At 36.5% G+C, this 25,743-nt stretch overlaps 2 protein-coding genes across 2 annotated transcripts in view; one reads left to right on the top strand and one right to left on the bottom strand.

Annotated features, from left to right (window-relative positions):
• The window catches only part of LOC134650232 (calcium uniporter protein, mitochondrial), a 138,824-nt gene that overhangs the window by 2,918 nt on the left and 110,163 nt on the right, over positions 1-25,743 (top strand). The window contains exon 2 of the mRNA XM_063505180.1: positions 4,306-4,411. Coding sequence (XP_063361250.1) covers positions 4,306-4,411 — 106 coding nt within the window. The remainder of the gene's footprint in view (positions 1-4,305; positions 4,412-25,743) is intronic.
• LOC134650173 (uncharacterized) overlaps positions 4,463-25,743 on the bottom strand; it is an 84,899-nt gene continuing 63,618 nt past the window's right edge. Inside the window, exons 2-3 of the mRNA XM_063505054.1 lie at positions 10,539-11,303; positions 4,463-9,365 (exon numbers count right to left, since the gene is read on the bottom strand). Of these exons, the coding sequence (XP_063361124.1) occupies positions 4,697-9,365; positions 10,539-11,303 (5,434 nt within the window). The 3' untranslated portion in view covers positions 4,463-4,696. The remainder of the gene's footprint in view (positions 9,366-10,538; positions 11,304-25,743) is intronic.

Below are 25,743 nucleotides of genomic sequence, written 5' to 3'. Positions count from 1 at the left end.
ACCTGAGCGGCCGAATATTCGAATATCAAAACAGGTCGAATATTCGACAAATTCGAATATTCGAATCGCAAGCCCTATGAGTAACTTAAATAATCATTTACATATTTCTTAAAACATTTACATGATTCACACAGTGCAAAATGATTCAGAGTTCAATGACTGCTTAAATATCTCAAAACTCGACCTTAACGTTAGGCGCGTAGCACACTGGATACGATTCGTACATCGCTCCGATGTTTGAGCGCAGACATCAGGGATATAACTGCGAAAAAAGAGGTTCGTCAATTGGGGGCATTTTTCTCTGTCACTCTTAATTACGTCTTAATGAGAGTAAAAGAGGAAAATCCCCGCAATTTGCGATATTCGGTTTTCGCGGTAGGCACCCTGACACGCTATGCACGTATTATAGAGCGTACACATCGGAACGGAGTGCGAATCGAATCCAGTGTGCTAAGCGCCTTAGGTGGATGCATTATGAAGTCTCCTTCCATTCCTTCCAATGACAATGAAAAAAATGTAATTAAATTTCAATAGTTACTTACAATTCATTGTTACAATTGCTTGTAGCAATATTTAGGTTTGTGTCTAACTTATTTTATGAGAAAGGGAATGCCACTTGTTTTACAAGTCACAACCTTTTTATTTGTTTTCTTCTATTATTATAGTTGTGGTAGGTCCTCGCTTTGAAAGTATAGGCTCTTGATGCCTAGGAGTTCATATTTGTACACGAAGGTCGCTTTAGCTAAATGTAAAATAAGGGTTCTGATGGGCTAGGCGTATTTAGATCCTTCTTTCGTAAGGTCAAAAGGTTCTGAAATTTAGTGTGAATGTGAATGACCATGCAGCATATATTATGACGTTATTATAAGTCATAATTCAAGTAATTAGAAGTAACACGAAATCTGCATGTGATATTTTATTATTTCTGTTAACTAAACTGATCAAGTAAGCCAATGGTTTTTAAGTTAAGTAGTTACCAACGTGCATGTTTGCGTTATCAGTACGTAAACGCGATGTACAAATACGACATACAAATATATTGATGTGAATTAGGTTTGTATTCAGATTTTTACCATTTTACCACTGGGAACAAATGCGAAAAAGAACTCCCAGAAGTTACCACCCACGGGTAAAACAATATCTTATCTTATCTTATTATTTTCGGGGGCCCTTACGGATACACTTCGACCCATAGGGATCTTTTGTGCAATTACCCCCTGGAGAAGATCCGTCAGCTACTCAAGAGCTTTTCCCACCATATCCATGTGTCGGATGATGGAGCTCATGGGTAGCGTTTTAAAGTCCTTTGGTTCCAGATATCCTGCTCCAAAGTCCTTCATTCTTTGTCTGGCTCGGGCGTGACATTCACACATTAAGTGTTTCACTGTCTCTTCCTCTTCGCCACACATACGACAATCGGTGTTGTCAGAATGTCCCATCTTGGTCAGAATTCCCTTGACCCCGTAATGACCAGTGAACACCCCCGTTATGATTTGGAGTTGTCTTTTGCTAAGTTTCCAAAGCTTTTTGCTCCAGCCGGAGTCTACTCCTTGCATGAAGAGCTTTGCATGCTTTAGACCCGTCAGACTGTTCCATTCTTCCTGATGTTTGGTCTTGGCATGGTCTTTAATAGCCGTTGTGATGGTTCCCTGTGAGAGCCCCACGAATGGTTCCGGACCTATAAAGTTACTTTCAGATCCGGTTCTGGCAAGTTCATCTGCATTTTCATTGCCTATGAATCCCTCGTGCCCTGGGATCCATACCAGTTGCACTCTGTTTTGCCTTCCAAGCTGGTTCAGAGCTTGGACGCCATTATATACCAGTCTAGAGTCCACTCTGTGCGATTCAAGCGCTTTGAGTGCCGCCTGACTGTCGCTGAGTATATAGATATTCTTCCCTTGGGTTTGCCTAACTATATTCTCATGCACGCAGGCAATTATAGCGAAAGTCTCAGCTTGGAAGACAGTGGCGTAATTGCCCATGCTTATACTACTACTAAAGTCATTTGCATAAATGCCTGCTCCCGTACCAGATTCTGTCTTAGACCCATCTGTGTACCATATGATGTCGTTTTCATCAGGGATTGGTGCTTCAAGACCTTCGGTCCATTCTGCCCTTGTTGGAATTTTAACGTTAAAATTCTTATGGAATACAAACTTGGGTTGCATTTTATCGCAGCCCATGTTCGTAATCCTTTTCACGAAATTTTCGCATTCCATGTTTGTGTGCTTGGTCTTTGGCTTGCTATCGCTCCAGAGGCCTGTTAGGGCCAACCTGTGTAACGATTTCCGCGCCTCAGATTGTATCACTAGGTGTAACGGTGGAAGGTCTAGCAGTACCTCCATCGCCGCGGTTGGCGTCGTTCTAAACGCACCAGTAATAGCCATGCATGCCGTTCTTTGTATTTTCATAAGGGCATCCCTGCATGTTCTCTTTAGTGTCCTTGGCCACCATGCCAGGCATCCGTACAAGATGATTGGTCTTACCATCATGGTATAGATCCATCTTAGTACCTTGGGGTTTAGACCCCACGTTTTGCCATAAGCCGATCTACACATTCCAAACACTCTAAGTGCCTTGGTGATTGTGAGTTCGACATGCTTTCTCCAGTTCAGTTCTTTATCAAGTGTTACGCCTAGATATTTCACTTCATTGGACATTTCCAGGACCCTTCCATAAAGCTTCAGCTGCTTCATGCCATTAAGGGTCTTTTTCCTGGTAAACGGTATTACCACTGTTTTGCCTGGGTTTATGGAGAGTTGATGACAGTTGCACCATCTCTCCACTTGCTTCAGTGCTTTATTCATGATTTCCGATACTGTTCCCGGGAATTTTCCGTTTACAAGAATCACTAAATCATCTGCATACCCTACCGTATGTATTGGGCCTTTGTTTAGTTCTTCCAACAGTGAGTTAACTACCAGACTCCAGAGAGTTGGTGAGAGAACCCCACCCTGTGGGCAACCTTTCGTAGCCGTAGCTAGTATTTCGTCTCCCATAAGGGAGGATGTTATTAGTCGGCTATTTAGCATAGTACCAATCCATCTACAGATTGTCGGCTCTATGCCATGTTTAGATGCTGCAATACTGATTGCCTGATACGTGGTGCGGTCGAATGCCCCCTCCACGTCTAGAAAAGTAGCCAGACATAGTTCTTTGTTTTCTGTCGCCTGTTCCGCTCTGGTTGTCACCAGGTGTAGTGCCGTTTCAGTCGATTTACCCGGCTGGTACGCACACTGCAATTGGTGCAGTGGATGCCTCTTAAGAGGACCATCCCTTATGTGTCTGTCTACCAGTTTCTCCAGTGTTTTGAGGAAAAACGATGACAGACTTATCGGCCTGTATGATTTGGCTTCTGTGTAATCTGCTTTGCCTGGTTTAGGCAAATACGTTACTTTTACCATCCTCCATACACGCGGCACGTGTCCGAAGGCTATACACGCTCTGTACAATCTACCTAAGTGCGGTATTAGTACATTGGCGCCCTCTTGTAGTAGTATGGGGTAGATTCCATCTGGCCCCGGGGCTTTGTATGGTTGAAATGTGGATAGTGCCCATTGTATCTTATCGTGATCTACTACCTTTTTAGACGTGTCCCAGTTGTACCTGGTTGTGCTAATGGATTGTTCCATTGCACTGTTTACTACATCGTCCGTTGCGCTCTGATGTATTATCGAGCCTGGGAAGTGTGTGTTACACATAACTTTAAGGGTTTCGAGCCCCGTTTCAGTCATTCCTCCGTCACTTCTTCTAATGGAAGTAAGTGGGACTGACTTCGTTGTATATAATATATACCACATTATAATATATACAAACAATATAATATATACCACATTCACTGCCAGAAAATAAACAGTAGGTACCTAGGTACTCCAAAAACCATGTATGATCGCCCGATAGGGCCCGCGGGTTAGCTTGTCTGGCATCTGAACAAAAGATACGAGCGCTCACTGTTTTCATTTTGTCACTGACATACTGGTCACCAATTCAATTACTTACAGAGTAAAAAATAATAATCAAGTCATATTCAAACAAAAATCCGGCCAAGTGCGAGTCGGACTCGCGTTCCAAGGGTTCCGTCACTTCCGTCCCTTACGTCCCACTCACGGTTGACTGTACATTTCTAATAGGTTTACCTGTCATCTGTATAACTATTTTGTGTATTTTTTTCAAAATATTAGACCGAGTAGTTTAGGAGATATAGGACAAAAAAAAAACGCTGCAAACATTACTCTTTTTTTTGGGCATTCGTATAAAAAAATCCCAGCTATTACCAGTGGAAATAATTTATGTATTTTTGTGCAGGAGTCATGGTGTCGGCGGTGGCGACCGGCTCGAAGGTCCTTTTTCACAAGCGCATGCGCTCACGGATCCAAAACGCCTTCAAAAGTTGATCACGAGAAATCTGACGGTAAGGTTTTCTTTAGGGAAAATCATGAAAATGGACAAGAAAACACATTGAAACTACTCAAAGTTATATTTTAATACAAAGAAGCCATCACCAATACTACTGTATTCTTCAATTCGAAATGTTATATTAGACGCATCTACATAATAGGTGACATAAACTAAATTAAATACAAATAAGCTAGGTATTATTTATAACAATGTACTAAATTTACAAGCAATAATTTAATAGCATTAATTGAAAACAGATCACAATTTATGTAAGCAAAAGCTTATAGGTAAAAGTTAATCATTTTAATGATTTATTGCTGTTTAAACTATCGTAACAGGACTCTAAAACTTCGAACTCCTCGAATACCATTTCACCGAACTTTCCCGGCGGAATTTTGCTCTGTTCTATATTCTCATTGACGTAATAATACTTCTTTTCAAAACTGTGCGGATCTGTGGGCTTCGAGTCGAACGCTGTTACGTTTTTGTTATCTATTATTTCAGGTTCTTCTTCCGTTTTGGGCGGGACCGCTTGTATACCTTGTTGTGGATGTACAATGTTCTGCTTCAAAATAGTGTTATTCAATTTATTATTTATTGAAGGAGCGTGCTTAATTTTATTTTCTTCGTTGTCTTTCTTTTCAAATGGAGTTTTGGCGATACCCTTATTGTAACTCTCAAGACGGCATATTTTGTTCTTTACCGAGTTTTCGTCGTCATTCATAAGTGGAGGATCATCACCCTTCCGTTGTTTGCTTGGTGATCTGTATTTCATACGAGGGTTTTTATTGTCGTCGGTACCAGTCAGTTCAAGTCTACTGCTGCAACTGTTCGATTTCACTAGTTTGAATTTAAAATTAGGGAAATTTTCGGAACGCTTGTTTTTGTCAGGATCGGGGTTTCCAGAATCCGATGACGCATTAGAGCTTTGCTTGTCTGAAACTACAGGTTTGTGTTTATCGGCCGCCAAGCAAGAACACTTGTCTCCCCTGCATTTTGTCTGACAGGCATAACAGTCTCGGCTGCAATTCTTTTGTAATCCTTTTATTTCTTCCATTATGGCTTTAGTCATCGGACTAACTGTTGAACCAGGTTTTGAGTTTAATACTTTTCCTCCGTAATAAGTTACAGATGTACCACACTCTCGAATCTTTTTCATTATGTCCGGGCTTACATATTGACTTTCACAACAGAAATCGTGGCTGACTGAATCACAAAGATACTCATCACTGGAACTATATACGTTGTCTTTCAGATTTTTGTTTGAGTATGGGCTTAAAGCGTCGTTTTCGTAGTCGTTGTTTGAACTTAGATCTCCGCTAGATACTCCACTCGAAAGACTGGCGTTGTCCCATTTTTTATTACCAAAGTTTGTCTCTATTGTAAGCTGTCGTATAACTTTCTTTCTACTTCCAATTTTGCTGTTCTTCGAATCTTCATTAAGGTTACGGTAAGAGGTTGCACGTCTTGTTAAACCCACAGTCTCGTCAACTAAAGGTGGATCTTGTGTCATGGTCATCGGACTCTTCATTTTAAGAGTATCCTCAAATAAGTTACGTACTTTTTTTACTGTATCAGGATTTGGTAATTCTTCTTCAATGATTTCTTTGTTGACACGTATGGGATGGTAAAAGAAATGTCGACGAATTGCATTTTTAGAACGGTCAACATGACTGCAAGAGTTGTCGTTTTTCTTCAGTAATGTTGGCGGTATTTTACGAGTATCAGAGTTATTTTGGTTTCGAGGCACTGGTTCAATTTTAGTTCTGACTGGTTCAATAATAACTATATTATTGTTCACTAATAATTCTTGAAAGCTGTAATCTTGCAAGTATTGCAGTAAGCCGTCAAATTGAGCCTCTTTTCGGTAATTAGCGATCATACTATTTTTAAATAGTTCCGATTTCATTACTTTATATCGCACGTGATCGAATTCATCACACTCTTTATCAAATCCTTTTGCTTTTATAAGTGTCGCTTGAGTCTTTTGATTTTGATTGTCATCGCAACTCAATTCTACTATTTCAATCTCAGGAGTATCTCGACATAGATCTAATTCAGTTTTTTTATTTTTGAATATTGGTTTCTCATAAATGTTACTTTCGCAATCCTTGACAATCTTCTTAACAGCTGTTTCTTCGATTTCAGAATCGCTTTTAACTTTTTCTGATTCATCTTTCCATAATTGTATTTTGGTTTGACTCAATTTCCGAATGCTGTCCACAATTTTGACACTTTCTAAAGACTTTATAATGTTGCATACTGAAATTTCTGTTGAACAATCAGGTTCTTCCGGGGTACCTTTCTCAGATTCAACCACAGCTTCCACTTCAACATTTTCGTTGGTCTTAAGTTTACATTCGGTTCTGCCGTTGTCTTTAGTTTCTGGTGGTTTGTCGATCAGTTTTGACCAATAATTTTTGACTGAATGCAGCTTTTCCTGATATTCAATGTCAGTCTTGATAGCATTATTTAATTTTTCTTTAACAGTATTATCGCATTTTGTTTCCCTTATTTCTTCTTTAGACTCGCTCATAATATCTGATTTCGGCGTATGCCCGACTTCTGTATTTTCCGCCATTACTTTTTTCTTGGTTTCTAATTTTGCGGAGTCAATTTGCTTTTTGTTATTCGAGTCTGTCACTTGTAAAATTTGTGGTCGTGTCATGTTAGGGTTTTCCTTAGCAAAGTGTACGTTTTCCTTGTCTTCTGTTTGCTTATTGTCTTTAATTATTAATCTGGGCGGTGGTTTTTCAAATTTATATTGCACACTGGCAATTTTTTCACTGTTATCTTTTTTCAGTTTCGGAATGGTTGTCTTCACAACTTTATTTAATTTTATTGTTATGAAAGGATCTTTGGGAATCCAGTAGCTAGAATTATCTACTAATCCGTTTTTGGTTTTTCCTTCTTTATTTTTATCGTTTAGACTTTCTTGGGACGGTTTATTTGACTCTTTTCTCGACAGATTGTCTATATTGGCCTTAAATTGATTTGTTTTCACTTCTGATTTCGCGATTGATTTTACACTATTGTCTTTCAAATTCTGAGTGAGAGGCGGATCGATCACAATAGTCTGGTGGCCACTCAATGGCACGATAGCTATGTTTGATTCAGCAGATGTTTTAAAAGACTGTACGCGAGATAATAATGGAGTAGTGTTACCTTCCCCAACACTGACTAAACTTTTGACAGTTGAGTCACAAGGTCTGGTTACATGTCGTTCAACGGTACTTGGGCTTGGTAAACGATGAATATCATCGTCAGTAGGATCACGTTGTCGCAATGAATAATGTTTTCGTATTCCTTGTCGTCCTTTTTTCTCGTAGGCAGATTTATTTATGCTGTCGTGTGAAAACGATTTAGCTATATTAATTTCTGGTCTGTATATTGAGTTAGTTGTCAGTTTTAAACTTTCTGATTTAGTGATAAGTTTATTATTTCGAATAGTACCTTCAATTTCATTTATTTCCCTTTCGTTTTGATGAGAATCTGATCTAAAGAAATTCGGATCTTTGTCATCTGCGTTAGAACTGTCTACAGTAATTATAGACTTCAAGTCGTCTTCGAGTTTTGTAAAACTTTGTATTATTTGTGGTTCTCTATAGTCTGGTAGGTAGACACTTGTTTTATTAGAGAGATTAGGATTATTAATGACATTCGTTTTGTTTAACTGACCGTAATTTTCATTACCTTTAGTAGACAAAATTTCTCGGAAATGCGTTTGGGCTATTTCATATGTATTTTCACAGGGTATATCTTCTTGATCTTCTTCCCGCAGTTGAGCGTCAATTCTTTCCGATTTTCTTAAACATTTGCCTATATTAATATCAGGCAATGAATAGTATTGATTTTCTATTAAAGTTGTTACGAATGGTTCTGTGGTTATATTTTTAGATGAAGTGCAGTTGCTTTTAGTAGAATAATTATCGCTCTCTATGTATGTGTTAGTTACAAATACTTCGGCGTTGGTTTTCTTAGCTATCTCGTTAAATATGTTACTTTTATTACTCAAGAATGAGTCTCTCCTGATGTCAGCAAATGTTTTCTTTTTATTAACTTGTGTGTAGATGGGATCGCTCTCAGTATTATTAATTTCTGAATTTACAGTATGTGAAGCGACCGACACGTTTTCTTTAAATTGTGACTCGCAGTATTCGTCGATCTTTTCTGCTAGCGAGTTAGCTAAGTATTCTAGTTTATGTGATTTGTCTGTAGACGATGCTATCGAGATTGATATGTACGAAGTGATGCTGTCTGGCGGACTCGATATTGTGCCGTCGTTTTCGGATACTACGGACTGCGTTTCTGCGTCCTTTATTTGCGTATCCTTGATTTGGAAGTTTATATTTTCAGACTCGGGGTTTTTGGGTGCTTCACTCCTCTTACTTTTAATAGAAATCTCGTCATATGAGTCTGGGTTATTTACATGCTCGAGCTCGGCTAATTCCTTTTTATCTTTATCGCTATGAGTAATCGATAAACTGTCGTTGGTAAATGATTTAGGAGTATTGTTTTTAGATCGATCTCTGTCTTCTTGGTCTGTGTCGTGATCTGTTATGTAAAGAGATTTATTACGATCCGGGGTGACAACAGACCGCTCAGAGTCTGGAGAACTGTCTTTGTAATTTTTAAGATGAGCTTCAAAGTTATAATGCTTTCTTACGTAATTTGAATCTAAGCTGTCTATCTCGCTAGGATTACGAGAGTGTCCAATGCTATCTTCGGAGAGATTAGTTGGTTTCAAGTCGTCGTTCAAATTGGGCCAGCTACCACTAATTGATCTTGAATTGTGACTTTCGTTTCGTGATACGGTGTCTTCTTTTTCAGATTTTCGATCGGAGTTTTCAACGTGATTTTCGTTCTCTCTTTGACCATTTATAGCTCCAAAACAAGATGCAGTGCTGTCAATGTAAATGCCTTCCAATACTTCTTCTTTGGTTTGGTATTTAGCACGTCCTGGCAACCTAAAAACAAAGAAAAAAGGTATAAAAATTACTTATAAGCTTAAGACATCATTTAATTTGCCGCAACTTATTACGATTCATTTCTATAATTTACAATACGGGGTAATTCGCCAGTAACTGGCCACCCCAAACTAAAAATGAATTCTATTCACCTATAAACAAAATTCATTTTAATACAAGGTGGCTATAGTTATTGAAGGCTGGCCAGTTATTGAAACCTTATACTAAAATGAATTCTGTTTATGGGTGAATATAATTCATTTTTAGTTTAGGGTGGCCAGTTACTGGAGAATTACCCTAAAAGATTTTCTATTCAGTTGCTGTCTAAAATAAACGCCCCTCCACTTTACTCAATAATCGACACATTTAGATGTGAGCGTAAAGATGTTGGATTTCCTATTATGGAGAACAACTATATTGTATACTAGCTTTTGCCCGCGACTTCGTCTGCGTGGAATAAGCAATTTGCGTTGCTTATTTTTTTATCCAGTAGCTTTTTATTGATTCCCCACACAAATCCACCCCTCTTTTCAAACCCTAAAAGAATGACTTATTGGTCAGAATTGCCTAAACATTTTGTATTTCTAACGAAAAGTTTAATGATAATGATAAAAGCCTTCAACTTAGACTTATTTTAAGAAATTATTGATTCCCTTCACAAACTTCCGCTCCCCTTTTGACATCCTTGAGGGATGATTTCGGGCATAAAAACTATTCTATATCCTTTCCCACAACTCAAACTATCTTCATACCAAATTTTATATAACTCAGTTCAGCGCTTATTGATTCTAAACACAATCTTTCATCTCCCTTTTCACCCCTTACAGGATGAATTCTGTTATCTATTACTGATAATCTATTAAGACATAGGGTATATTCTGATATCACACGATGTAAGGAATCCAAAAAAAATTTTGAACGTCAGGGTTTGGACCACCCTGTATAAGTAGAAAGAAAGAAGGCTACATGTTGCATTTTCAACCCTAAACTTAAGAAGTTTCTCCATGGGACCAAAATTTAAAAACGCGAAAATAAAAGCTTTTTTAAACATTTGGGCTAATTCAATAATAAATTGTTTACGTACGTGAAGATGAAGTCTACGAAGTAAAATTGTAATAAATAATTTTACGTGTGTAGTTACGGTTGATATATGAATATAATAATACATTTTACCTGTCTTTGAAGCAAGGTTTGTCGAATAAGCGAGCTCGTGGTATGAGTTGAGACCGCTTGCTCTTGGCGTGGTTTTGAATCTGTAAATCAGTGAAGGTCTCTTCTCTGATAACTGCTAAACTTCGGCTACGGCGTAGATTGGAACCTTCTGGTTCTTTGTGTTTACAAAGTCTACCGTAACTGCCGTTGAATTCGGTATCAGAATTTGAAAATCGTTTCTGAAGCAGTTCTTCCGCGGCTTTAGACCGTGTCAAATGTTGGTAAAACTCGTCTTGTGGCAATTGCACAGGAAGCTTATAATATTCGGCTAATTTACTTTGGTATTTCTCGTGTTTTTTGTTCTTATTCTCGCAACATTCCTTATCCTTTTCCTTAGATTTAGTTAGCTTCCGTTTCTTGGGCCGTTCTTCTTGACTCTTTTTGGATTCAAGTGAATTTCTCCGTTTATCGAACTCCAAAGTTTCCGTAGGATTTTCAAAATACTGGATATCACCGACGGTGTTTGCTGCGGTTTTGTGCTCTTCCTGATTCGATTTCCTTTCGACAAGTTCTCGAAGGCGGCTTCTTGTGGAGCTGGTGTTGGACGTGACGCTTTCGGGTCTTTTGTGAGGGTATTCCAAATTGGATGAAGAGCGCCTAAAGAGGCTTGTCTTAATCGATCCGAAGTCGCCTTCGTCTTGACAAGAAGCCGCTGAGAAGTTCTGTGTCCTTATGCGGTCAACGTGATTCTGGCTAGAATACGACGCGACCGAGTCCACTGAATGCCTGTAACGCAAAACACAAATAGATTAGATTATGATCCTCTCCCTCCGTGTGAAGCTAAGATAACCGTGTTTGCTTAAGATTATACGCTTTTGGTGTGGTTTGTTTGACTCGTAGTTGTTGAGATGACGTCAAATTCAATGTTGAGTTAGGATACTCTTTTGTGTGCCGAATATTTCATTTTCGAGACATGGGCTTATCAAGGACTAGATTCTTAGCTCAGGATTTTAGCGAAGTAACGCCCGGTAACGGTATTATTATGGCTGGGAATAGTTGGCGATCTGCCAGTGCCGTACAGCGGTATGACAACAAGTCTTGTCAAATACAGATATCTTATTTCCCTCGAATAATCTTTATCAGATAACAAACCAAAAAAGAAAAATGTATCACGTGACAAAATAATAATTCCAGAAAGGCTTTTTGATGCACAAAATATGTGTATTTTATAATTTCTATTTCGACATTGTTCGTGCGAAAACTGCGAAATGGGCATCAGGGTAACGGGTAGCCTTGTATAAAGTCCCCTTTTGTTAAAACATATTTCCGTTATAGTTTCAGTAACGTAATATTAAAAGCTAAATTAATAAACTTCTCTCTACAGTTTATACTTACAACTTTTATCATGCGATATTGTACTTTGAGGTCAATACATTAATTAAGTACCTTACACTTTAATCGACAGGTTAAGTTCAAATGTTTTAGATTTCCTTAATACAAAACATTAAGGTTAAGTACCTAGGACATGACATTACAGACACTATTTTGAAGTCGTGCCAAAACAGCTTCTTCTTTAAACCCGGCGCCTACTATTCTGGAACGGAATTTAATAGGAAGGCATTTGGCTGCGCCATAGTTTTTGTCCATCCTAATTTTCATACGATGGAACGGGTTAAAAAAAACGAACGCCATGCTCAGTCCTAAGTATGTACTCAGTCATAAGTATCAGAGTATGTTTGCGCCGTACTAAGCTCTGAGTTTTCTGAAGACTCGAAGAGAGATAATAGTTTTTGACCACTTCCCAGAAAATTAACACTTTCTGTGCCGTCTACTAAGAGCGTCGTCTATAAATATTCACGCTCCAGAGACGTCGCGGGACATGTGTCGACCTTTTTGGGCAAGCCGTGAATTTTACCTCTCCGGAGTGTCCCAGAACTTTGCTATGTTTACACCTTAGCGCTGACAGTAATATACGACCATCCGAAGTTTTTTAATCTTGAATAAGCTTCTTGAATTGAATATTGTACCGGAATAACATGTGTGATTTAACTGATTTAACATTTTGCGCTGAGCTAGTAGTGTCAGACCCAACTAATTCTGCCCAAACTGCAATGACACTCTTAGACTTTGTTCTGTCAATGTCAGTGCAGAGTTAGGTTAGACGGTCTCTTATTGGGACCGTGCACAATGGCAGCGCCGCCTAGCGTTCGCAACGTGGTCGGCGCTGTCAAATAGCGAGCGCAACAAAATATAAAGATTATTCCTTAAAAATATTTACTATAATGTACTTAACAATGTGCGGAATCTATTCGTATTTAATGTTAAATACACTTGGTTTTTGCTTTAGTGAAAACAGTAAGAATTATCTGTGTATTTTATATTATTCGGTCAATTTTCTTCGTTGTTGTTTCGTTACAAATTCAATTAAAAAATGTATGTTTCACTATGTTTTGATGACTTACTTAGTGATCCTCTTCCTGGGGATACGTACGATGCTTGCAATTATAAAAACTTTGACCTTTTTCACAGGTTTTAATCAACATATTTTGTGTTAAAAATTTATGTTCTCCCGCTTTAGGCACAATGTCTGTTGTGACACTTGTGACAGACGACAGATAACCCTACGTGCCAAAAGTGTGCTTTTGACGGGCTTTCAATAACGAATATTACATTCACTTACGAGGGGTATTCAAAATATTCTCGGTATGAGAATGAAAACAAACAAGTACGAAAAGTTTGATATTTTTATTTTTCAATATACTCCCCCCCTATGTTCATACACTTAAAAGATCGATCAATTATTTTTTTTAATCCCTCGTAAAAATATTTTTTATCTTTCGTGTAAAAATGCTCCTCCACTGCCGCCTTCAATGCTTCATCGTCAGAAAATTTATTTCCACGCAGATCCTTTTTAAGATTGGGGAGCAAAAAGAAGTCGCTGAGGGCTAAGTCCGGACTATACGGTGGGTGAGTAACAGTTTTAAACCCACATTCAACAATAGCTGCCTTGGCAATATGAGCAGTATGGACGGGGGCGTTGTCATGCAGAAGCAGAATACCTTTGGTTAACTTTCCTCGCCTCTTTTCTTTAATTACATCCTTTAATTGACGTAGAATGTTAGCGTAGTACTGTCCTGTGATATTTACACCTTTTTCTTTATAATCGATTAGTAATACTCCTTCACAATCCCAAAATATCGTGGCCATGACCTTGCCAGCTGAAGGGATGACCTTGAACTTCTTGGGATGAGCTGAACCCTTAATGTGCCACTGCATGGACTCTTGTTTACTCTCTGGGTCATAATGATGAACCCAGGTTTCATCTCCAGTAACTATTCTTTGCAGCACCTCATCAGGATTTTCACCGCACAGGTCAATAAAATCGGAACAACAAGCTACACGCATGTCTTTTTGAAGCCGAGTCAGCATTCGCGGAACCCATCTTGCACTTACTTTTGACATATTAAGATGGTCATGTATAATATCATGTACGGTACCAATAGAGAGATTGGTTACTTGTGCTATAGATTTTACCTTCACTCGACCATCTTCCAATATAAGTTTTTCCACTTTATCAATATTTTCTTGTGAAGTAGCTACTACAGGCCGGCCAGGTCTAGGGTCATCTTCAATACTCTCCCTTCCGCGTTTAAACTCGCTTGACCACTTTTGAATGGTAGATAAAGAAGGAGCAGACTCACGGTAAACACAATCCATTTCCTCTTTTATGGTTTTTTGATTTTTACCCTGTTTTGTCAAGAATTTTATCACGCATCGATGTTCTAATTTAGTTAACATTGTCAATTCGCACATGATGTTCATGTTTGTTCAGCAATTGCAGAAAAACAAAAGACCATCTCGGTTCGAATTATACTTTTTTTTAATGTCAATGAATAAACCTTAGCGGCCAGTAACGAAAGAAATTTTAGAAGAGGTCGTAAGATATCAATACCGAGAATATTTTGAACGCCCCTCGTAATGTTGGTACACTGTATTAGCCATACTATTTTATTAACATACAAGAAAAACTCTGTGTTGACATGACATAATAGACTAGATAAAATGTTTAGCCATTACGTTGTTAAGCCTGGAATAGTAGTGATATAAAAGGCTAATATCTAGCTCTGCGTTGAAAATATATAAAATTTAATATTACTGTTTCGTCCAGTATTATTGCAGTTTACCACACAATAGCTATCGTGACCCATTTTTATCGTGTGATTATAAAGCTAAAATAACTGAGAAGTATGGGAATTGACAGAAACAAAGTTACCAAACTTGTCAGTATTGGCCACATCAAGCGCTGCGATCGTTTCGGCTTCTCCTACCACCCGCTTTGCACGGAGCGAATAAGCATGAATTTCTTATGTAATATGTTTATTATGTAAATACTTAAGTGTACAGGCAGTGATTTCCGAAGCAGGCTATTTAGGTATGTAACGATTATTATTTTTTCATGCATTAAATAAAATGAAGCGCATAGCTTGTGATTAAATGCTTTGTAAATTGATTAAGGAAAAATATAAATCATTGCAATTGAAGAGGATGTCCTCTCACTACATGTGTATGAGCATTTGGCTGTTTACCAAACAGTTGTCTGTCAGCAATAAAAATCGATTCGTCTGTTCTCTCCTAATATTAATATGTTGCATTAAATCAACAAGACAAATCGTGATCAGTGATCACGTCAACTTGCTCTTATAATTAGGTTCTGTTGCTAATTTAATAGTTCAATTTTGTAAATAAATGAGTCTCACGTTCATTCTCCTGTCCTTGACTTTCGTCGGAAAAAATTACCTAAATCACCTCATACGGCGGATATTATTTAGATTATTTGTACTATTTTCCATAGGTACATTCTCCCTTATGTGTATTTTCAGCTATCTGATATATACAACTGTATCGAACTGTAATTGTAAAAGTTCATACGGACAACTGCAAAAAGAAGAAAAGTTACGGGTGTCGGAATTCAATATCCCTATTACCATCTCCGCTTAAAACATCTTAGATTTCTACGTAAACTACATTAGGTAGGTAGGTGAGTTCGTGCTCGGTCTAATTTAAACTAAGAAGGCTAGGTTACTAGTGCAGTACAGGCTCGAGCTCGAGACATCTGACAATAATTATTTGGACACAGGACGATCCCAATTTCTTGACGCATCCGGCGTGTATATAAAACAATGGCGTATTTAAAACTAAGGACGTGTCGTTTTGCGCACTGTATGCTTGTTTATTGTTTCCGGTATGCATATTATTATAAAAGTTGTGATTGTTATGAAATAAACATGTGGTAGTGGCAATGATGACATTCTATCCTTTAATCTATATCAATCATACATAGGCCTTATAAATGAAAATATAAATGTAGATAATATTTAAATGATATTGGGACTTGTAATATAAACAATTTAGGCTTAGGCATCTATTTTAATATTGATACAAAGGCTTATTTTTTACTGCACTATGCTGCGTTACGATTAAGTAGAAGCGAGTGAGACAGCTTCGTAGCTTAGCTACCAATTTCTACCAATTGACCAATTCTACCAATCAATTCAATTCTTGACCAATTTCTATAAATATGTAACGCTTCTTAGCTTTGGGTGTATGATACCTTGTATACACACACACACACACATACATGATCTCCTTTTGAAATAATTGTTTAATCTAAAAATATGGACTTCTTTGTATAATGTTAAATTAGTCATATCTGGTTAATCTCTCTTCAATAATATTTTTCCCAATTACTTTCCATTCCAATTAGGAAAATAGATTATTTACATAAACAAGATTAATACTAATTCTAATTCTTCTCTTATTCAATACGTTTATACAAGTACATTATATGGTGTAACTTTGCACATAAATTTCAACAACATCAGTCTGTTTTTTACTGCGCATTGTTATGTCCAGAAAGTATTAAATGTCATATCAATAATAAGTTCCTAATAGTAGCCATAACTTACGCCACCATCGTATTTAAAGATATTTTGTTAAACATAAGATTAGGTACTTCGAATATAAGTAGAAATATAATATAGTAGTACTATACATATTACGAAATGTGGAGAACGTAAGAGGCATTGTATTGAATGATAAAGGCTCAGACAAATAAAGACAAAGATTTACTCAGCCCCTTCGCGGTCAAGTGAAGCTGATTGTTTTGGTCGGATGGATACGAGATAAGTAAAAAGACAACAACACCGTCTTAAACCAACGCAGGATTTTAGCCAACAGCCGCGACAGTGCGACGTAAAGGAGATGGTAATGTGTTTATCAGTATATGTAAATGTATGTTAGTGTCTTTGTGGCACTCTATAGTCCAAACATGTAAGCCGATTTGCTGATTCTTACGCCAATTAATTTGTCTAATTGTCCGAGTGACAAAATGGTAAAAATCAATCGCCATATTGTGAAAACCAATAGTTATTTTTTTTACAAGGGGGGAAAGTTGTTCTTTAACCGCTCGTGCTAATATTGATACCCGAGCAAGCGAAAGATTCCAAAAATTGAACCACGAGCGTAGCGAGTGGTTCGAAAAATGGAATCTTGAGCGTTCCGAGGGTTTCAAAGCACGAGGGTTAAACAAAATTTGCCCCCGAGTGAAACACAAAATTTTTCACCACACCAACCCGAAGCAAATATTAAATGTAAAATATAAAACAAATTCAAACCAAATCAAATCCAAATGAATGTTATTAAATATTTATCATCCAAAATCATCATTTAAAAGTTAATTCTACCAGCAAACTTAAGAAAACAACTCAAAATTTGCATTTGATTACTTTGCCTAAAAAATATTAAAATCCACTACAGTACGCTCCGTGATTGCTATAGCTTAATTGGACATTCATAGTGTAAGTATGGAACAACCAATTTAGCTAGAACCCTAAATGGCATAACCACATAACAATCACTGAGTGTGATGGTACATCGAGTGGGGTATCATTTTGCAGGGATTTGAAAATCATCTTTGTTTCCTTGATCATTTTGAAATACCATTAAGTATTACACTTTTGGGTTTTTTTACTTTATTATCGACTAGATTTTTGTGTAGGTACATTAAGCGTGTTAAATAGTAGTGGTTGAGGCAAAAAAGGCTTGACATTAAAAACAATGAATGAATTGCTTAGTCCGGCAGGAAAAAATCGCCATTTACCTTGTTATTTGCACATAATCAACACAACGTGCAGTGTCTTTACTGAAGGTTTATCAATGTCTTGCCAATTTTTTATTTCACTATGCCGCTATGATGTTAATTGATAGTGTCTCTTTTATTAAATCGTGTCGATAAATTTTAGCCGGCTGGCATGTCGTGTCGTGTGTTGATGTATTTTGAATACACTGTAATTACTTAATCTTTTAACTGTATAAATTATTATCTACGCTTTATTTCCGGTACCTTCTCAGTTACGTCATGTTCATTCATGACTGTTTTTTTGCAAAGTGTTTACAATATGTGTTGTTCGAATTTCTTTTTTTTTTTTCATACTGGTAGCCGAGGGGCAAGACGTGCGTCTTGGAATTTGGAGGTCGTTGGTTCGGCTCGTACCAGAACAACATGTCTGTATTAAAATGTCAATTCATTTTCCAGTTGCTTATCTGTGAAGGATTATATTGTGGGGAAACCTGCACACATCTGTGAAGAAATTCAAAGAATAATTCTAATTTGCATTGAGGTAGCATGCCCCGAATCGTCGTTTACAATGAGAGGAGGCCTGTTCCCAGCAGTGGGATTACATTGTACACAGGCTGGTATCGATAATAATAGGATTGTTTAATGTTCTTTGATTGTTTAATCACATCTCAATCTGAAATGATAATGTTGACGCCAGTGTCTTAAAAGCATCGTTAAAATGTTTCTTTTATTTTCGCATTCGTCCTCAACCGCACCACATTTTTAACGAAAGATTTGAAATAGAACAGTGGCTGTGATTCAGTGTCAGATATTTTTAGGTCACCAGCGAGAGGCGTAAACGTCTCATATAAACATTTCACGAAAATTTCGCCAACATCTGAATGTAAATAAAAACGGGTTTTCATTATCGAGGTTGATATTCGACATTGACCCGTAATGATACGTTTGCAATTCGTTATAGTGCGTGTATTGTTGGTATGTGGGGAACATAGTGCGAGTTGGCACATCATTAACTTTTTATCCACATCCGCGGTAGCCGCTTTCTTCCGTCCGTGACACCCCAGTTGCGATCTGTGTTCATACGTGTGTTGTAACTACATATGTTTTAAATTAATTAAATGTTTGTGATCAAACAAAAATGTAAACAGAATACTTATTGTAATGTATGATTCCAATCAATGAGCAAAAGAAGAAGTATGGCAATATAAAACCGTAGCATAAAAATGATTTCAAATATCCATGTTGCATGGTAAAGCGAAGGGCTTAACCGTAAAGCGGTCATAAAAGATTGCAAATTGAGACTGCGGCAGCCACTCCATTATAAAATGTTACCCGCTCTCTTGCTTCCATTTACCTATTTTCTTTCCATGGGTGCATTTCAGGGTTGTTTTCATACAATAGTATAATTAGTTGTTATAGTAGTCCTCATCAAGCAAATTTTGTAGCATCATTTAGTGATCAGTTTTGTTAATCTTGCTGGAAGTTTATTATCAACTGTCTGTGACTGTTTCTAGCGTTTCCTGATCTACAGGCAGCTTAAGCTGTAGAGATAGAATAGAGGACCGCCATTAAGCAAACTTTCCATCTACCAGATTAGTTTGTGAAGTTGTGAACCACTTCGATTCGCTCGAAGTATCTTATTGAACGTTCTTTGTGCATTTTGATAATAATTTAACCAGACTACGGTGCTTTTTGTAAAAATGACACCGGCGTTATAAAGTCCAATCGTTTGACACCTCATTCGCTAAATCGACTCAATAATGCTATATAACACACGACCCAAACATATCCACATCATAGACGCTAAAATCATGACCCTTCGCGTAGTCGAGTAAAAATAATTACGTTTTCATATTTAATTTGACATTTTGTTAACATGAAACTAAGCCACGCCTATTTCATGTTACTAACACGGTTTGACACAATAAAGCGTGAAATACTTACAAACCGAAACAATATATTAATTAAATCAGTTTGAAATTAAAATAGCGCATAGTAAATAAATAGTTACGACAGTGTCCATAACAATTATTGGCAACCGTTCAATAAATAAAGGTAAATTCGCTGCATTATTGTTCTTGAAGAACTATTTATAGGATAGAAAAAAATAATATAGTATAGAGTGATGACACGTTGACCGATAACTTTTAACAACGTGTCATTGATATTGGGGCGTTTTTTTTTGTTGTCCGAAACACTTTTTTTTCAAATTTGGGATTTTTTATGTTATTTCTACTCAGAATCACGAGCTCTTTCTATCCTAATAGGAGAAAAAAAAAGTGTCCTAAGGTTTTTTTTCCATTCCGTCACCATTTTTCATAGACTTTGTATGGCGGTCGCGTAATGGAAAGATCGAAAAATGTATAGAAATTTTGGGACACTTTTTTTCTCCTATTAGGATAGAAAGAGCTCGTGATTCTGAGTAGAAATAACATAAAAAATCCCAAATTTGAAAAAAAAGTGTTTGGGACAACAAAAAAAAACGCCCATTGGGTGGTGATGCTGATAGGCATATTATTAAACAGCAGCAGATTTCGCATCAAAATAGGTTAAATTTCATAAACATATGAATAGAAAGCTGTCTACTTCTATTTCAATAGAATCGTAAATGATTTAAGGCATAGGTAATTATTCCCGTATTTTGAAATTCACCCAGTGTACAATCCAGATCCAGATCGAAATAGATTATTATGCATTTACTGTGCATCTATTCCCGTTAGACGCCTCATAAAAGTAAGGCACACCTTAGGTACCCGTAATGTAAGACGATTGCATTGATATATCAATACACTATACTCACTATAGATAATACGCGAGTGAAATGATATCCATTACATAATTATTAATTACGCGTATATCGTTCTTTGCAACATATATTAGAACAGCCATACCATGTATTTTACGCAATACTGGACATGTCTATATTTCTTAGTTATGTAATGCACGTAATGTAATCAGATGAAATAGTTCTGCTTGGTCATTTTATTTTATACACTTTATTTTAGACGTAATTTAAGTAAAAAGTTATCTAGGGCGGAGATACTGAAACAAGAAGCTTCTGCAAGATTACAAATTACAATGTTATAAAATATGCACTCAAAAATCTCGTGAACTTTAAAAGATCTCATAATTTCCATGGCTAGGTACAATACTTAAAAATTTAATTAACAGTAACCTTCAATATTAAAAAAAGCGGCCAAGTGCGAGTCGGACTCGCCCATGAAGGGTTCCGTATTTGGGCGATTTATGACGTATTAAAAAAAACTACTTACTAGATCTCGTTCAAACCAATTTTCGGTGGAAGTTTACATGGTAATGTACATCATATATTTTTTTTAGTTTTATCATTCTCTTATTTTAGAAGTTACAGGGGGGGGACACACATTTTACCACTTTGGAAGTGTCTCTCGCGCAAACTATTCAGTTTAGAAAAAAATGATATTAGAAACCTCAATATCATTTTTGAAGACCTATCCATAGATACCCTACACGTATGGGTTTGATGAAAAAAAAATTTTTGAGTTTCAGTTCGAAGTATGGGGAACCCCAAAAATTTATTGTTTTTTTTTATTTTTGTGTGAAAATCTTAATGCGGTTCACAGAATACATCTACTTACCAAGTTTCAACAGTATAGTTCTTATAGTTTCGGAGAAAAGTGGCTGTGACATACGGACGGACAGACAGACGGACAGACAGACAGACATGACGAATCTATAAGGGTTCCGTTTTTTGCCATTTGGCTACGGAACCCTAAAAACCAGTCTACCGATTAAAGTTCACTTTAGCAGAGACAAGGGAAAAGCTCTTCTTAAAATATAAAGCTCTTCTTAAAAAACTACTTAATTCTCTTTGACTTTAGTGACAAATGTCATTTCGCTGTGACATTTTCCGTGAACCAAATTACATTAATTTATAATTATTAAACTGTTTCTTAACTTGACAAGTAGGTTAGCTTGTATGTCAACTGTTACAGCAAGATAATCTAGTTTAATCGGTTGCTACATATAACATGCTTTAACTAAACGCAAACTTAAGCACGGCTTGTCATGTTTTAATTTATCTATAGGTTCTACCAAAACAAATATTGTATTAGGTTCAGGGCTATATTATAAAATACATGTAAGGTACATGTCCATGTTACTTTAACGTGACTAAGAACACTAACATGTAATCTTTAGGCTCTTCGAATGACAAATTACGACGTGGATAATAAGCCCGATGTTTTTACGTTAACCTTTAAAAGAGATAATAAGAGGTTACCTAACAACGAATTATTTCCAGACGGTCAATTAAACTGGCGTTAATATTACGATGCAATTTCTGATAACGATTGTCTGACTTCACTGTAGTAATAAATATTTTAGAATATTGTATTGTGTGCCAAGAATCATAAACTCATTCACTATGATTAAGCACACCTGACTGTTACTAATTCAGTTTAATCGTAATTCACTGGAATAGAAACGTTAACGTCATTGTAGATTCAACCCATGAAATGATCTTAATGCTTTCAGCAAATTCGATTGCCCGCATCAGTGGTTTGAACGTTGTCGTAGCTCAACTTCACATCGGTGTTAAGGTCAACTTGGCTTGCGCAAGGTTTATTTACGTTTTTTGCTGATTAAATTAAATATGCTGATGATCCCGTTAAAATTGATGAACTAAGTGGCCTTACTGTCATTTCATTCCGACAGGAGTTAAGAACCAATAACAAATTGCCCTGAAAACCTTGGGATTAGGTATTCACCATTGTTATATACTTATATACATACTTAGTAATTTGCATATATGCACTGAAAGCTATATCTAGAACATGTCGTAAATTTGCTTAACGTTTAGCGAAAGCGTGATTTTTCAAGGTTGTTAACATGTAAGTAGACACGAAAAATTATATGTATTAATAAATATGTCGTTATTGAGTAAATCGAGTCAGGTATAAGTTACCCAAATATTGGGACTTACAGGTGTTATGTTTCCGCTTTTTTGATTGAACAGTGCTATTGACTGTTGATGTCATGCAATAAATATATCGTGTTTATTGATAATATCTGGGAGACCGAGTTTTGCTCGGAAAACATATAAAAACTCAAAATGCGCGTTTTCCCAGAGATAAAACCTTGCTAGATCGATTTTTCGCCCCCAAAAACCACAATATAGCAAATTTCTTCGAAATCGTTAGAGCCGTTCCCGAGATCCCCGAAATATATATAGATATAAATAAATAAATATACAAGAATTGCTCGTTTAAAGGTATTAGATAAAACGTTACACTTAAGTATACGAAGAATATTCAAAATATCTATTTGTAAACCTCGGATACATCGGGGCCACCTCTTTCAAAATCCAGTATTCGCCGCTTCGATGAGTTGAAAGGAATTTAAGTTCGTGAAGGAATCAATAGGGAAGACCCAAATAGAATGGCAAGAAAGCCTTTAAGTTCAATAGCTTACGGTAACGGTCTCACAAGTCAAGTGCGGGAAATAGATTCGATATTGGCTTTCTTACCACCCATTCTATCCTTTTAATGTAGCACGCTACAAAAAAGAACAAAATTTATTCGTTTCGTATCATAACGGAATAGCCATTGAAATAGCTGCAGAATCAACCCAATAAAAAGGAAACTCATATCTGAGGCAGTAAATCGAAATAGGTAATTAAATTAGAGCACTTTACATTAAACGTATGTCTATGAGATTATTACATACATACATTGTTAGGCAAGTATTTGATAATACTCAGATTTTGTTCTCATACGTTTACTTAGACGTCCGATTTTGCTAATGGGGTTAGTTTGAAATGTATCAAGATAGAAAGCGCTTATCTATGATGCTATAACATGATACATCACGTTACGTCGCACCCATACCGTTTCTTATGTACATTGCCGGTCGTGATAAGGTCTAAGGACTGTTTACAACATTGACTGAATTGATTCATTGAATCGACTCGCGATAACGGTGAAAGTGATATCGCGTTGTCATATTGGGCACTGTAAACTTGATTGCGTTCTATTTTGATATTTAAGTAATCTAAATAAATAATTGTTTTTTTTTCTACGGTTATACGATTTTTTTACTTGATTGATGAAGGTGAGAGAAGGCTGTTTTTGAGCTTACAATAGAGTTAATTTCTAAAATCGGCTTGCGATAAAAAATAATATTCATAAGAACCCAACCTAAATAGCATTTAAAAAATCTGATATTGGTTTTAAAGTACGCAAGTAAAGACATAACATTTACCTATTTTACATTTTTCTGAGAGTAAAACATTCCTTTGTTATATTTTGCTTTCCTACAGCCTTAAACAATCACGGTTTACCCTGAAGTTAAACTGTAACACTTTCGCTAGTACCCAGGCTGTTTACGCGAGGTTTACTTACGGTCTTACGCCATATAAAATGAATTCACGACTCAATTGTTTCCCATAAAAGCTAAATAGACTAATGCCAATAAATCAAGCGCTAAAATAGTTATCACTTATCTAGCATCTACAAAAAGTGCCTTTCAGTTGCCCGTCCGTGCGCTGCCGATCCTATAAGTTCACAGTAGTGAGAGCTCTCACTCAGGCGGCAAAGTAGCTAGAATAAATGTGAGTTTTGAATGCTTTTGCACATTACTCATTTCCTCTGTCACCAAGTGCCGACTAAGTGCATCCTACTCGTAGTTATTTATTACCTCTTCAATTTGTTTTGATTTTGTTAGTAATTACTAGAACCTTAAAATGAGAGTATGATCTTCACGTTATTCGTAGGCATGCTGCAAATTCTTTTATTTTCCTTTAAATCTACGTCATTAGATACAGGTCACAGGACAGCCGAGTATTTCCTAAATATATAAATTATATTGAGTTCTAGGAAGTCTAATTGAAATAGTAGCTACAAACAGGTACACAATTTTTTAATAGGGGTGACTTAGAGCTTGAATAAATGTTGTATTTCTAATAATAATTGCGGCTAACCAGGATAAGCCCTACTTTACCGCTGCACGAACGAGTGAATCATTAAATATCTCTGTTTCCCGGTAATGTTTTGTAATTCTAATCTCATCATAGAAGACAGTAGAACGTTATTCTCGTCAATGTAATGATGCGAGTCGGGCTGGTAATGCTCGGTATAACATCATTTGATCTATATAACTAAAGTCTGTGACATGAAGGTTGATTTCTTGAAGGACTCTTTGATGTGTAGGTATTTGTGGCATTTATTTGAGTTTATCACAAATATTTGTTCCCGAGTCATGGCTGTTTTTTTATGCAAATTAAATATTTATAAATATGTATCATATGTATGTATTGTCGTCTAGTACGCGCAACAAAAGCCTCAGCCTTGTGGGACTAGGTCGATTAGTGCAAGATTGTCCATATAATGTCAAATTAAATATTTATTTATTTATAAGATTCAATTGAACGTAGCTATGCGTCAATTGACATCACTGAATTTATTAACGTAGCTATCTTTAGGTTTTTTATTTAACCGATTATTAATCGATTCCATTCCGACGATACCAAGTCGATCGGTATTGTCTGCCTTGACCTCCGGGTAACAGGCGTGATTATGACTGTATATTTGTACAAATATAATGAATATAGCCCCTGCACGTAAAAAATAAAATTACTTAATCAAGTCTGGCTAGGTATATACCTTTTTTTATCAATTATCGCTCGACATTAGGGAATGCAATCTCGCACCAAGATTGGCGATTCGAGATCTCGCACGAAAAATCTGAATCGAGATAGGGTGTTTCGAGATCTCGACCGTCACACTTTCGAGATCGAGATTAATCTCGACGAGATCGAGATTATACAAAGTAATTAAAAATGTCCTAATCTGGTCAAAAAACTCTAAGAATTCTGTAAACACTACTTATTTAGGGTTCACCATGTTATGTATTGAAAATAAAAATAACAAATTTAATCAACATTTAACAAAAAAGCTACTTTTATTAAAACAAGATAAGTCTTATTTAGCTCTAAGTAGCACGTAATCATGTTAGTAAGAAAAAGTGGTAATTATTATTTTTAATTATACATACATAATTGTAACGTGTTTGACTTAGAAAATCAGCATTTTATTTCACCATGCATTTTGA

The sequence above is a fragment of the Cydia amplana genome, chromosome 8 (assembly GCF_948474715.1).
Source record: "Cydia amplana chromosome 8, ilCydAmpl1.1, whole genome shotgun sequence".
Classification (NCBI taxonomy): domain Eukaryota; kingdom Metazoa; phylum Arthropoda; class Insecta; order Lepidoptera; family Tortricidae; genus Cydia; species Cydia amplana.
The sequence above is the reverse complement of the archived record's forward strand: the minus strand, read 5'-3'. Positions and strand labels throughout refer to the sequence as shown.